Genomic DNA, 15,742 nt, shown 5'->3' with positions numbered 1-15,742 from the left:
CCTGACTGGGCATGGCTAGACAGACAGAATGTCAAGAATGTTGCAAGAAGAGAAATACCTGTGCGATGTATAAATAGTAAATGTATTGGGGCGCCTGGGTGGCTCAGTTGGTTAAGCGTCTGACTTTGGCTCAGGTCATGATTTCATGGTTCGTGAGTTCGAGCCCCGCATCAGGCTCTGTGCTGACTTCTCAGAGCCTGGAGCCTGCTTTGGATTCTGGGTCTCCTCCTCTCTCTGCCCCTCCCCCGCTCATGCTCTGTCTCTGTCTCTCTCTCAGAAATAAACATTTAAGAAAAAAACATTAAAAAAATAAAATAAATAGTAAATGTGTGCAAGGGTACAAGAAGGAACTTGACAATTAAGAAAAGCTTTCTGATTTTATAATGTTTTTCACCACCAGAACGAGACTGCTTTCTGCTCAGCCATGACGGCGTGTCTGTGCCTCAGTCCACCCTCCGGGCAGCGGTGGCGGCGGTGACCCTGGCCAAAACTGACTTGGAGAATAGCCACCGAGAGTTGATGGCTGGCATGTCTCGGCGACCGCCCAGCATGTACTGGTGTGTGGGTCCAGAGGGCTCAGCTGTGTGTCCAGAACGTGCCATGGAGACCCATAATGGTAAGAGCAGGGCCAGTCTCACATGCTGGGCACAACCTGCAGTTCCTGTCCTGTGGGGAGTCTAGAACCAGGGGTGTTCAACCCGAGGGTTAAAGTGAAAGTCTCATTATAAAACTTATCGTGGGATTCTCACTTAAATTCTAAACATTAGGGGGCTGTGGGCCAAAATTTACTATGGAGTCAAGGATCCTAAGAATCAGGGCATTACTTCATGTTGGTTAAAGGTTTTTTTGATGGGGATTTGGTTTCATGATAAAAATGATGCATATTTATTAAAAAAGAGGGAAGTAGGAAAAAAAAAAAAATATTGCCCAGAGTGCCACTGCCCTAAACACAAGCACTGCTACTGTCTTGAGATGTTCTCTTCTAGTCTGCTTCCTTCTGGGCTTCAGGGATTTTGTTTTAATTTTATAGTGTATAGTTTACTATCCTACTTTTTTCCTCCTAAGTTCACCAGTCACCTAGCTCGTATGATCTGGTGAAACATCTTATGTGGGAACACTGTGTAACATGATTGACCTAGTCCTCACTCTCCTGTGGGGTGTGTGGGGATATATAGGTTGCTTCTAGTTGCTAAATCTTACCAAAAACATCCCCTCCTGTTTTTACACTTAGTCTTAAGACTATTTCCATAAAGTAGATTTGTAGGGAGATTATTAGGTTTGAACACTTTTAAGGCTCTTTATACGTATGGCCAGATTTCCACTAGAGTTAGTTGAGTTAGTTACACCACTTTTGAAAAATTTTTAATGTTTTATTTACTTACTTACTTACTTATTTATTTATTTATTTTTAGAGAGAGAAAGAGAATGTGAGTGGCGAAAGGGCAGAGAGAGAGGGAGACAGAGAGTCCCAAGCTGGCATCACACTGTCAGCACAGAGCCTGACACAGGGCTCTATCCCACGAACCGTGAGATCCTGACCTGAGCTGAAATCAAGAGTTGGACACTCAACTGACTGAGCCACCCAGGCGTCCCTATGTGTTTTACCACTTTTAACACTATTAACACAAGTTAAGAGGATGGCAGTGACACTGCTGAGGGTTTTTTTTTATTCTTTTTTTTTAATTTTATTTTTTTTCATTTCCTAATCAGTATTTTTTAAAATTTAAATCCAAGTTAGTGAATATATAGTATAATAATGGTTTCAGGAGTAGAACCCTGAACACTTACATATAACACCCAGTGCTCATCCCAGCAAGTGTCCTTCTTAATGCCCATCACCCATTTAGCCCATCCCCCACCCAGTACCCCACCAGCAACTCTCAGTTTGTTCTGTGTATTTAAGAATCTCTTATGGTTGGTGCCCCTTCTGTTTTTATATTATTTTTGCTTTCCTTCCCTTTTGTTCATCTGTTTTGTATCTTAAATTCCACATATGAGTGAAGTCATATGATATTTGTCTTTCTCTGACTGACTTATTTCGCTTAGCATAAGACACTCTAGTTCCATCCACGTTGTTGCAAATGGCAAGATTTCATTCTTTTTTATTGCTGAGTCATATTCCATTGTATGTATATACCACATCTTCTTTATCCATTCATCCATCGATGGACATTTGGGCTCTTTCCATACTTAGACTACTGTCAATAGTGCTGCTATGAACAATGGGGTGCATGTGCCCCTTAGAATCAGCATTCCTGTATCCCTTGGATAAATACCTAGTAGTGCAATTGCTGGGTCATAGGGTAATTCTACTTTTAATTTCTTGGGGGACCTCCATACTGTTTTCCAGAGTGGCTGCACCAGTTTGCAATCCCACCAGCAATGCAAAAGAGTTCCTTTTTCTCCACATCTTCGCCAACATCTGTTGTTGCCTGAGTTGTTAATTTTAGCCATTGTGACAGGTGTGAGGTGCTATCTCATTGTGGTTTTGATTTGTATTTCCCTGAAGATGGGTGATGTTGAGCATTTTTTCATGTGTCTGTTAGCCATCTGGATGTCTTTGGAAAAGTGTCTATTCATGTCTTTTGCCCATTTCTTCACTGGATTATTTGTTTTTGGATGTTGAGTTTGGTAAGTTCTTTATAGATTTTGGATGCTAACCCTTTATCTGATAGGCAGAGATACTGTTGTTAACACTAAATATTTGTTAAGTCCCTAGTACATACCAGGCACTAGATTCAGTGTTTTAGGTTGTTGAATTCTCACAATGACCTATAAAATGGATATTTACCCCCATTTTATAGCTGAGGAACTTGAGAGTAAAGAGATGTATAGATACGTGGTGAAGGTCAACAATTTATAAGTGGCAGAACTGCTGTTTGAACCATGTCTTAACTCTAGAATTTCTCGCCCTTAAAATCTAGGCCATCGTGTAGGATATGAGAGGGCCCATATGTTGGGTTTGAGAGGGCCAGGGTGTTTGTACCCTTCATCAAGTTAGCGATCCAACAGTGCACTTGGCTCACCAGATATTGTCCAGTTACTCGAGTGTTTTTCTTCATTGAAAATGCCCAAAAGCTAACTAGGGTGATGTTCCTGGAAGATTTCTTTGTGCATAAATCAGATTATGAAATGGGAAAAGAATTTGTTTCTTGACATTGCCCAGCACTAAATGTTCCCAGAATGTTCGACTTGCATCCTTTGAAAAGTTATTTCTCTCTTAACGACGTATGTCTTTTTTTTTTCTCTCTTTTTGGCTGCTTGTTAGAAAGGTGACCTGTGGCAGAACATGATACCCGCTGTTTGGGTAGCACCTCTACTTTCCAGCTCCATTATTCTACCTATCTCTCCTCTTTGCAAGGGACATTGGGGTTTACTGGGTGGGTGACTGTGGCATCTGAAAAAACCCTAGAGGGGATCTGCCTAGTCCCCTTCCTGGTCAAGAGTTGATGACCTAAATGAGTGGCTCTCTACCCTCGCCCTCAGAAACACTGGGATGTCTAAACTACCATTGGCCAGGAAGCCCCTAGGCATAAGCATTTAAAAAAAGTGTTCCACCCCCTCTCCGTGATTCTAATGTGCAGCTGGGACTGAGAATCAATGGGTCTAAATGGGTTGGGTCCGTAGAGCAGCACTTCCCAAATTGTAGTATATACTTGAGTCCCCAGGCGATCTTGGTGACCTGCGGATGCCCACTGGGTAGGTCTGGGGGCCCCCAGAGCCTGTGTTTCTAATAGGCTCCCAGGTCCTGCTGATGTTCTGGTCTACCTGCCAAGTGCAAGGCTGAGATGATACTTTCTGAGGTGTCCACAGATCCCCACTGATTCTTACGGATCCTGGGGACCTGGGCCAGTGGACTCTGAACAGACATGGATCCAGCCCTGCCTCCAGGCCTGAGATAAGACAGATAACCAGAAAATGTTCATGTGCACTGAGAGGCCAAGCACTGAAACTACCCAGCCCCCATTTTTTCTTCCCTTCGAGGTCTGTCTGGACTTTACCCTTCTCCCATAGAAGGGTTCCCCACTAGCTTAGAAGAAGCAGGCTCAGAAAATTCTTTTCTGCTCCAGGGGCCTCTTTCCCCAGTGGAATCTCGGGATTTGCCACCACCCTGCTCTGAATGAACCATAGGACACACACAAGGGTACAGGAGCTTATGGGAGTCATGCAGCCCCCACTGGGGACTGCTCTAGGTGCTGGGGGTTGGAGGGAGGGGGCCCCCAGGGGAGGTGATGTCTTGTGAATCCCTGATGCTAAGGGAGGTGTTTACGTGAGGACAAAACACATAAACCACAGAGTTGAAGAAGATAAGAGGAAAGTGGCCTGAAATGCATGGGACAATTCTGTCCTATGGCTCAGCATTACGGCAATTATTTTCTCTGTTAAGGAATTATAATAGCAATTGAATTCTCCTAAAGACTCCATGAAGAAGTGCAAATTTATGCCCGCACTCCCAAAGTAGAAAGGTACCACAGGTGGTTGCAGAGGAGCTGAGGGTGGGAGTCCCGCCTTGGGACCCTCAGGGACGACTTTCAGCACTCCCTTCCTGCTGGCAATGGGCTGCTTACTTGGTGGCCAGACGTCAGGCCCCTTCTGGCCTCCTATAGCCACCATTGAACCCCCGTGAGAGCAGTGGAAGAATGAGGGCAGAGGAGGACACCCCCCCACTCCTTGCCTGTCCCCTCCACAGAACAGCATCACCATGGGGACCTCCACAGGATCCCACAGGCACTGGGAATGTTAAATCTATTACCTGTGGCTCTGATGTTAAATCTATTACCAGAGGCCCTGCTAATTGCATGTTCGCTAGAGTGACGAGGACTTCTGTGACTGTCTTGTTTGAACCCCACAGGTTGCTTCTGACGGTGTTTTCTTTTTTTTTTTAAGTTTACATATTTATTTATTTTGAGATAGAGAGAGAGTGCACACACAAGCAGGCGAGAGGCAGAGAGAGGGAGAGAGAGAATCTTAAGCAGGCTCCACACTGTCAGCGCAGAGCCTGACGCGGGGCTCGATCTCACAGACTGTGAGATTATGACCTGAGCCAAGATCAAGAGTTGGACGCTTAACCAACCAACTTAAGCCACCCACGCGCCCCATGACTGTGTTCCTTTTCTTTTCACTGAGAGGGAAGCAGTGGGCAGACACACAATGGGATTCACACAATGTAAGGTCGGGGTTGGGGGAAGGGTGGGGGGCTTAAGGGCCTGCCTGTGGGGTTAATCGGGACTGCATTCAATTCGTAGTGCTGGGTGACCTCCACTGAGTGGCTCAACTTCTCCGAACCCTGATTCAGGCAGACATAGGATCTCAGTGGGATGCACCAATGACAGTTTATTTCTGGCCTCCACACCGGCAGGTGGCTGGGGGGGGGGCTCTATTGCACGGAGCTGTCTGAAGCTCTGCTTCACGTGACTCCTGTTCTTCTGAGACCAGGGGACGCTCTTCCCCTACCAATGGCAGAGATGTAAGTGGAGAAAGCAGAAGCATGCCAGGTCTCTTAAGGCCTTGGCTCAGAATGGCACGCCGTTGCCCTTGGCCAAAGCAAGTCACAGGGGAGAGCCCAAATCAAGAGCTCCATCTGTGAGGAGGCCGTGGCCAGGCTGTGGATACAGACAGACATGAAAAATTGGTGTCCGCCGTTCCATCTGCGATGATGGGAGTTGGCGGGCTTCAGTCCTTTGGAAAATCAAATGTACCTTATGTATATATTCTTATTTATTTATTTATTTAAGCAGCCAGCAGAGTGCCTTCCTCCCCTGAACTCCTACCTGGAGCCTATGTAACAGCTAACAGTGGAGTTGCTTTGATGGGCAGTAGTGAGGGGTGGGCTTGGTGAATCCCACCTGTGGGTCTTCACCTTGACCCCAGAGCTCTGCAGGCCCAGTTTAAAAATATCGCGTGTTGGATTTTATTTTCACAAAATGCAAATACACACACCAAGACCACAGCCTGAGGGCAGGTGACACTCAAAGGGTAGCACAGTCACATGGACATTACAGCCACTGCTCTGTGCTCACCTGCAGGGTTTATGTTTTCTGCACTGAACTTGTGTTCCTTTTTCTGTTTGCTTCTTGTTTGTTTGTTTTTTGTATTATGTTTGCAACCAGAAGAATAACACTGCAATTTATTTTTAAAAGTGTTGACTTTTTAAATACCAGTGTGTTGTGATTAGGATCTAACTGGCACACCTCAGCGCTCACTTTCAAGGTCAAATCCACGTCAGCTGGCCTCTTTCCTCCTAATTTCTTTCTGGAACAAATGGAATATTTGACTCCATGAGCCTGAAGCTGTACCCGCCATCTGGGTTGTTCCCCCAGCAAATGGGCTGGCTGTGTCCTGCCCACCTTCTCCCAGACCTTCTGGGATCACAGGGAGCCCTGCTTCCCCACCCCCACTCCAATCCACCTAAGGAAAATTGCCAGGAAGCAGACCAATGAGACTCTGATTATAGTCAATGTAGGAGCAGCTTGCTTTCACTCCAGAAGCTCTCTCTTTTACAAATGCTTGGAAGAGGGGTGCCTGGGTAGCTCAATCACTTAAGCATCCGATTCTTGATTTCAGCTCAGGTCATGATCTCACGGCTCGTGAGTTTGAGCCCGGCATCAGGTTCCGTGCTGATGGTACAGAGCCTGCTTGGGATTCTCTCTCTCTCTCTCTCTCTCTCTCTCTCTCCCCCCCCCTCCCCCTCTCTCCCTCTCTCTCTGCCCCTCCCCTGCTCGTACGCTCTCTCCCTCTCTCTCTCTCTCTCCAAAATAAACTTTAAAAAAATGGTTGGAGAATAACATACTTTGGAAATGATAAAGTTATTATGATGCCTCCAAACATAGTTTAGAAAAAGATCCAAACATTAACAAAAATCAGGAAAGAACTCACGTTTTACTTTCGAGTTTGGGGTGCTGAGACATTTTGTGTGTGTTTACAGATGTGTACGAGGTGTGTTTTTCATGCCCTTACCTGTATGGGTTGTATACCTCATCTTGTGCCTGTTTAGAATGGCTAGCCCTTCCAAAGCCCAGGAAGGTGCAAGTACTTCACCAGTTGCCCAGTGGTCCCAGGGGGTTCTGCCTGTGCCTGTCCTGTGTTTGCTCAGCACAGCTGTGTCCCAGGAAGGCTTGTTGCAACCTTATTAGCTCTGTCAGCAGTCAGCTTGCCTGAGGTTCAAGAGGAGCATTTAGAAAGTGTGGAGGAGTGTAGAGTGTGTATGGATAGATCGAGGGTCAGTGAGATACTGGGCTGGGGCTGTGGGGCCATCTATGTGAACAAACACATCATTATGCATTCTTCCGAGTCTGACACCAGTCAGAGTGGAAAAACCTGTCCTGCCAGCTGAGGTGAGGCTCCCTGGAAAGTTGAGAGGTGAACAAACTTCTAGATAATTCAAGCCAAGAACTCTTGGTGAGCCTCTTCTGGATCGTGGAGGGTGAGGGGGGCTTGGGCAGACGTCACTGGCGGTGGCTCACGTACCCCACAGCTCTGTGAGCAGTCCTGACTTCAGCTGCCTGCCTCTCAGAGCACTGTCCTCCACTGAACGAGCATGGACCAAAGGAGGAGAAGGAACATTCCAGAAGCTCTTCAAATCCCAGGTTTTTACATAGCCGCTTTTAGCGTCCTTCTCTTTTTCTTTTGCCTTTTTCAAATCTGTATTAAAAATAGCTTCCTAAGAGCCAAGGGGTTTGCTCGAGTAGGGGCTCTCTTCTTGCCTTCCAGAAATAGAACAAGGAAACAGGCTGAAATAGGAAGTGCCACTCCGGTGGTAGTGTGCTTTCTTGGCGGGCCGCTGGAAGAGATCCTACAGGGGACAGGTCCACACTGACGTGTGCCTTCCGGAGTGGAACTGCCAGCCCATGTGCCTGGAGGCGGTGTCCTGCTGGCGTCTGCCAGGCTGTGTGCATACCATGGGAGCCAGGAGGGCGGACAGGGCTTTGCTTGGAAGGAGACCGAGGTCCAGGGGGATGTCCCAACCTCAGCCTGGCCTCAGGGGCAGCACTGGGCCTTCCAGGGACCACAGCCAGCATCCAGTAAGGAATCCCTTACTCAGTGAGGTGAAAGGAAGGGAGGCCAACCTGTGGCCCTGGGGGTGGGAGAATCGGCTGTGGGCATCCGTCCACATGGGTAGCAGTTGACACAGCTGTGCTTCATGCCCACAAAGCCCTGCCCCACTGCAGAAAGCTCTGATTTGATGGGGGTTTTAACATTAACCTCTGTCTGTGGCTTACATCTTCTGATTATTTGTCCAGAATGCACTTGCTTACCTCTAGCAATGGGAAACTGACTACTGCTCAAATAATGCCAGCCATTCTATGGGCAACTCTGTTCAGAAGTTTATGTGGTGGGACCAGTCCTGCCTTCCTTGCATCCAGATCCACCCACCTTAGCTGATAAGAATCCCTTAACCCCTTTCTTGAAATAATGAAAAGCAGATGTCTTGTCCTCACTCCCTGCGGATTCCTTTTTTAGGCTGAGTAAACCATCCCGCAGCCTTCAAGAGCAAGAAGGCTTCCACTTGGTTATCACTGGGATTTTGCTCCTTGGTCTGTGCACCAACATTAGGCCTTGGCCACCTGGGCCCAAGGAAAGAACTGCCTCCCACCCACTCCCTGCATCTTGTCATGGCGGCTCTTGGGAGCACCCATTCTAGGTGGCAAGAGCCTGAAGGTCACCCAGGGCCTCGGCCCCTACCCACTGCCCATCTTCCACTACCCGACATTGGTCTTTACTCGGTTCCCTTTATGAGAGATGGGCAGGGTGGTCCCACCTGAAAGCCTTTGTGCTCACTGGGGACCAGCCAAGACCCACCTGACATGCATTCAGTGGCCAAGAGAGGGTTTTTTTTTTTCCCCAGCCCTGCACCTGGGACCCTATGGAGCCATCAGTGGCCTGTGAGCAGGAAAGTATCTGTGTAGACATTGCCAGGTCCCAGTACAGAGGAACAAGGATTTTCTTCCACCTGTCTGGTTTCCTGGTCCACATGAGTCAGACCTTGAAGCAGCCATAATTAGGGATTTTTATGAAATTCTTTAATTCTCTGGGAATAGACCCCTCTGTCTGCAATAAGATATAAGTCCAAACTTTAGTGTATGGATTTCACACACATTTTCAGGAACCCTGATAAATGAAAATAGGGGGCTTCCAATATTCTTTGGAAGTCCTTTACCATCCTGGCCTCCCTTGTGTTTAGTTTGTCCAGATTCCACTTAAACATCTTGTTGTATATTGGCATTTATCATGAAGACAGAAGAAAAAAAAGAAAAAAAAAAAAGCAGTAACACACATCTCAAGCATCCTGAGCCCATAACCCTGATGTTATAGAAGAAATCATACATTAGCAGGGACGCCTGGGTGGCTCAGTCAGTTAAGCATTTGACTCTTGATTTCAGCTCAGGTCATGATCTCATGGTTTGTGAGCTCAAGCCCCATGTCGGGCTCCGGGCTGACAGCACGGAGCCTGCTGGGGATTCTCGGTCTCCCTCCCCCTCCCCCACTCGCTTTCTCTGTTCTCTCTCAAAATAAATAAATACTTAAAAAAAGAATTTATGTAAAAAAAATCATACACTTGTTAGAAATTATATTTTCAACTGTAAATAACTTCTTAGGATTATACTTAATTTTGCTCATTCTTACTGGGGTTATGCTTAGCAGTCTTTATCCCATCTACCGCCATCCAACATCCAGTGGCCAGGAAACGTCCCTAGGTGTTGATTGAAAATCGTCCACCTGGTGGTTTCAAGAGAACCAAGAACAAAAATAACTTAATTTTGCCATCTTGAATTTATCAGAGACTTAGAGATATTTATTTTTTTATTTTATTTTTTTTTTAGAGATATTTAAAAGTATTGAAAAATTGTAGTGCATTATTTTGGATACAGAACCATGTGATAGGGTGCCAGGGTGGCTCAGTCAGTTAAGTGTCCAACTCTTGATTTCACCTCAGGTCTTGATCTCACAGTGTGTGAGTTTGAGCCCCACGTCAAGTTCTGCACAAGAGGGATTCTCTCTCTTTCCCTCTTTCTCTGCCTCTTCCCTGCTCACTCTCTCTCTCTCACAAAATGAATAAATTAAAAAAAAAACAAGAACCAATGTGATGATGTAAATTTGAGATTGGAATTTGAAAACAAAAGGACAAGAATTGACACTGGAAAGTTCCTTTTAGTAGCTTATTTTGGACTTGAGATGAGCGCTTAAACACTGGCAGGTGACCTCAGGTGGCTTCCTGCGGAGGAAGGCCAGGACAGGGCCCTCAGGCAATTCCACCTCAGCCTGGCGGTCAAGATCGAAAGTCTCCGGTGGGCAGTTGCCCATGTCTTGCTGCAGACATCACCAGCACCTCTGGGTTCAAAAGCAAAAAGCAAGCAGAGAGCCCTTGCCCCACAGTGAGCAGGAAGCACCCCAAAGTTAAGAAAAAGGGTTTTGTGTATAATTACACACATTTCTCATAGAACATTCATACAATACAGATAAAGCCTCTGTACTTTTTGGTTCCTTTTCCATCTTTTCCAAGTGATCACTGTTAACTGAGTGTGTTTCCTTCCCAGCCTCCCCCACACTTGTGCACATGCACGTGCGCACGCGCGCACACACACACTCCATTCTTTTGTATGTGTTTCTGGTTTTACATGCATGATATTCGATTGTACATGTGTTGTGCAACGTTTTTTCCTTGAGTTGTCTTGGAGTCTTTTTCATGTGCTCGTGCATAGCATGACTAGAATAAAATCGATGTAATCAGTCTTCCATTAAAGTGTCCTTAGATTATTTCTACATTTTGCTTGTTATTGTAAGAGTTATTACTGCCTGTGACCCAGCAGAATTGCAAGATCAAAGAATAAGCACATTAAAAATTATCGAAGTAATACACACCCCTGAGTAAAGAAGCGAGTGACACAGAACAGACATTAAGGCAAAGCGCCAGTGTCAACTCCCAGAAGGGTGTCTATTTCCTGTTTCTAATTCCAGTTCCTTAGGTCATTACCATTTCTCTACATAGGGAATATATGCCTGCACATCTGCTCCATCGGCTGAGCCAGTGTCCGTGGCCTGCCTGCCGTGATAAATGATTTCCTTCACTTCTGTGCCACGTCTCCCAGCTGCTTCACCCATACTGATTCTGTCAGTGTTGGCGCACCTTTGGGTTGCATTTGTGGTGTTCAGTGATATGTTCCCATTACTGCGATTTGGCCCAGGGACTCAGTGTCATCCTTGCCCCGTGGGGCCCAAGGGGTGAACACCTGTTCTCTTCTTTTTACTTCCACCCCCCATTTCTGACTCCTACTCAGAAGTCTTTGGCCCCTTGCTTATATGAAGCACATCATCCAGAAGACTCCTAGCACAGGCTTATGCAGGCGCACACAAGAGACTGGGCATTCCTGGAAGCAGGTTCACTTTGCCCTCCCTGGGTCCCAGCTGGAAATTGTCTGCCTTCAGAACTTGGAAGAGCCCTCTCTATCGTCCTCTAATGCAGTTTGATTCTCCTTGCTTTGTGGATGACTTTTGTTTTCTTCCCCCCTCCTCTGTGGCAGCTTTTAGAATCTTCCGAATGCTTGGTCTTCCGAAATCTCATCACCACAAGATGTGGGTGAGGGTCTTTTTTTCATTCATGCTGCTTGGCACTGCGTAGGCCAGCTGTTTAGGGCTGGAAAATTTATTGTATTCTCTTTGATAATATCTTCCTCCTCTGCTTTTTGTCTTTGAGGTTTGGTTTTGTTTGTTCTTCTGGAACTCCTTTTAGTTACAATAGATGTTGCTTATCTTTTCTCTCACATTTTCTGATTTTTCTTCTTCTTCTGAAAATTGTAGACATGTTTTTTAAAATTTTTTAATGTTTATTTATTTTTAAGAGAGAGAGAGAGAGTGTGAGCAGGGGAAGGGCAAAGAGAGAAGGAGACACAAAATCCAAAGCAGGCTCCAGGCTCTGAGCTGTCAGCACAGAGCCCAATGTGGGGCTTGAACTCATGGACCTGAGCCGAAGTCAGACACTCAACCAGCTGAGCCACCCAGATGCCCCAGAAAATTTTAGAGATGTTCTTGACTTCATCTTCCATCTTCTGTACTGAAAGCTTCATTTTGGCATCCATTTGTGATTTCCGAAAACCTCTTTCCTATTCTTGGCGGTTTCTTTCATAGCATTCTGTTCCTTTTGTGTGAGGTGTCTTCTTGAATTCTCCTGAGGATCGTAACTGTCATTTATTTTATTTTATTTCAATGTCAATCGTATTACTTTCTCAGCTAATTTTTAAATTGATCTCTTCTATCAAATTTATTCAAATAAATTTTTTAAAATGAATTCCAGATAAACCAATAATTTGAACTGTGAGATCATGACCTGAGCCAAAGTCGGACGCTTAACTGACTGAGCCACCCAGGAGCCCTTTGGGGAGCTCTTTTTAATGTCCTTTGTTATCTGTGTGTCTTCTAAAGCCTGACTTCCTGTTTGTTGTACTAATTCAGCATTATCTTGTGAATAGGTATCAAGCATCTTTCTGTGGTGGACACTGTTCTAGATTCTTAGGACATAGCAGGGGTGTGGCCTCTGCACTCCTGGAGCTTGTAATTCTAGCAGGAAAAACAGACAACAAAGAACAGGAAAAATCAGAGAGTGATCCTTGATGAAGATAGCATTACAGCAACAGGAGGTACTCAAGAAACTGTGTGGCTATTTTTAATTGTTATTTGGTAAGATGTCTCTGAGGAGGTGACTTTGAATTTCAGGTCTGCTTTGGTTGGCCAGGAAGGAAGGGGTCATTGGAATACTGGGAAGAAGAGAGATTTTGAAATATAGTGAAAATAATATAGCATGAGGTGCCCAGCTCTCCTTCCCATGCTCCTTCATTCACTCCTTCATTCACTCCACACTGTATCAGAACCTTCTACAAACTGAGCACTGGGAAGGTGGAAAAATGTCCTCCTAATACTTCTTTTTCTGGGGGTGGGGTGGGGTGATAAATAGACTGTATGCACCACTGTCAGGAATGAAAATTAACCAGTGTGCAGGGGATGGGGGGGTGATGGGCAGAGGACACGTCTTTCGATCAGATGTCAGGAAAGACATTTAGAGAGATGTGGCACCTACTCAGAATCAGGTGAATGGAGGGAGGAAGTCAGTCCCATAAAGCGCTGGGGAAAGGGCCCTCCTGTCAAGGATACCCGCCAGTGCACAATCTGTGAAGAGGGGCTGAGCTGGGCAAATTGGAGCAGCCACAAGATGACCTGTGTGCCTGGAGCAGAGTGCTAGAAATGTCAGGTGGGACTGGAGAGGTGGGCCTTCCTGGCCGGCCAGGACAGGGGCTCAGATTTTATTCGGAGGGTAATTAGAGCTGGCCGTTGGATTTGGGAACTAGGGGATGGGGGGGCGGGGCATGACCCAGGTGGGTGGGGCAGGAGCAGGAGCAGGAAGAAGAGGCTGGACCTGGGATTTGTTCCCAAGCGAAAGCTATCACGACTTGTTTAAGTATTTACTGTTACACAGCAAGCCACTCATAATTCACTGGCTTAAAACAACAGCAATTTATGGCTTCCCAGGATTCTGTGGGCCGGGAACCCGCAGGGCACAGCTGGGTGGCTCTTCTGGCAGCCTTCCCACGACTGACGCCTCAGTGCTCCTCCGCATGACTTCTCCCCCTCCACGTGCTTTGTCATCATCCAGCGCTTGGCCTGAGCTTCCTTCCAGCATGGCAGGTGGATTGAGGGCGTTGAGAAGCACAAGCTCTCAGGCACAAGCTCTCAGGCCTCCCGGAAGGTTAGGCCCAGTGCTGTCTCTTCATCACTTCTGCTGCCCCCTGTTGGTTCAAACAGGTGAAAAGGCCAGTCCAGGTTCCGGACAGGATGGGAGAGATTCCACGGCTTAAAGGGAGGAAAAGCAAAAAGTTTGTGGCCATCTTTAACACACCACAGAACTTGATAATGGATTACAAGTGAGGAGGAAAAGAAAGAGGCATCATATGTATAACATGACAGGTGTAGTTAGAGCCCCCCACTTTGGGCGTCTCCCTGATTTCTGCCCTCCCATCAGCCCCCAAAGGTAGCCATTATTTTGAAAATAATTCAAACCCTTTGCCATGTTTTATAACATTGCTATATAGGTATATATAGATATTGATATAGATAGATATAGATATATCCATAAGTATGTAGTGTTATTTCTGTCCTGCCAGATGAGTCCCCTCTGGGCTGCCACCTGGGTCACCATAAATTCCACAACATCATCTGCCTGGGTTGAGGAAGAGGCTTCACTGAGGGAAAGGAAATCACAAAGCCTGGCTTTGCAAGGTGGATTGCATGTGGTCCCCAGGCTCTCATCCTCTCCTAGGGAGGCATGCCAGGCCTTCAAAGAGGTGGGTTCCAGTCCAGCAGAGGTTCTAGCATGGACCTGCCTTCTCAGAAGGCTAGCCTGTCAGTGGTGTGCTAGGTGTGATGCTGGCTGTGCAGCTTCGAGCCATGGGACAGAGCTATGGCACGTCACAATGCCTCAGCCCCTGAACCCACGGGAAACTGAGCATGGGCGCCAACCGTTTAGCTGAGAAAAGGGGGCACCCCTCAACTGGCTTGTTGTCTGTGTTTGTGGAATGGCTGCAGGGAGGGGGTGCTAACCAGAGTCGCGTTTGGCAATGCTGCTCCTCGCAGAATGGTTTCTGTATTTAAATTTTTTAAGTAAGTATTTTCATACCATGCCAGTCTTTTGCTAACTTGCTCTTTCAACCAACATTAAGTTTGTACAGCATAAGAGCTGTGTTTTCCAAGAAGCGGGGTAAAACCTTTTGCCTATAAAACTATCACTGCCTGGTACTTTTTTTATGGGCAGATGTTTTACCATTGATTCCATTTCTTTAAAGGTTATATGTTGGGGCGCTGGGTGGTTCAGTCAGGAAGCCTCTGACTATTGATATCAGCTCAGGTCGTGATCTCGAAGTTGTATCTCGCGGTCATGGGATTGAGCCCCACATCGCACTCCATGCTGACTGTGGAACCTGCATGGGATTCTCTCTCTCCTTCCCTCTCTGCCCCTCCCCCATTCACATGCAGGCACATCTCTCTCTCTCTCAAAAATAAATAAGTCAACATGTAAAAAACTAAACAAAGGTTACACGTTTATTTAAAATTTCCATTTCATCTTCAGGTAAATTTGGCAATACGTTTTTCTAGGTAGCCGTCCGTTTACTCTAGATTTTCAAGCATGTTAGCATAAAGTTCATAGTAGCTTTGAGATTCAAAAATATTTTTAAATGATTTTACTCATTTGTCACAGATAAATCATACATTTGATATAAAGTTCAAAAGTGCAAAAATGGGGGACGCCTAGATGGCTCAGTTGGTTGAGTGTCTGACTCTTGATTTTGGCTCAGGTCATGATCCCAGGTCATGGGATTGAGCCCTGGGTCAGACTCTATACTGAGTGTGGAGTCTGCATAAGATTCTCTCTCTCTCTCTCTCTCTCTCTCTCTCTCTCTCTCTCTCCCTCCCTCCCTCTGCCCAGCTCCCCCACTCACGCATGTGCTTTCTCCCTCAAAAAAAAAAAAAAAAAAAGTACAAAAGGGAATATAATGAAAAGTTTCTCTCCCACCCTGGCCCTCAGTCTTTCAGTTCCTTTCTCTTTCAAAAAACTCAGGGGAAAAAAAGCACCCCCTCTTGATTTTCTTCCCCCTCAGAAACCACAGTTTTTTTGGCCTCGATTTAAAACAGCTGTTTTTCTTTTCATAAATCTTTAGCTTAGGCAGAATTTTGAAATGTTATGTTTTCATCTTAGTTA

The 15,742-nt window shown here is 46.1% G+C and overlaps 1 protein-coding gene across 1 annotated transcript in view; it reads left to right on the top strand.

The window, feature by feature from the left end:
* LRRK1 (leucine rich repeat kinase 1) overlaps positions 1–15,742 on the top strand; it is a 133,085-nt gene that overhangs the window by 5,125 nt on the left and 112,218 nt on the right. Inside the window, exon 2 of the mRNA XM_049613999.1 lies at positions 401–616. Coding sequence (XP_049469956.1) covers positions 520–616 — 97 coding nt within the window. The 5' untranslated portion in view covers positions 401–519. The remainder of the gene's footprint in view (positions 1–400; positions 617–15,742) is intronic.

This window comes from Panthera uncia (assembly GCF_023721935.1).
Source record: "Panthera uncia isolate 11264 chromosome B3 unlocalized genomic scaffold, Puncia_PCG_1.0 HiC_scaffold_1, whole genome shotgun sequence".
NCBI classification, from domain to species: Eukaryota; Metazoa; Chordata; class Mammalia; order Carnivora; family Felidae; genus Panthera; species Panthera uncia.
This window is presented reverse-complemented; position numbering and strand designations above follow the sequence as displayed.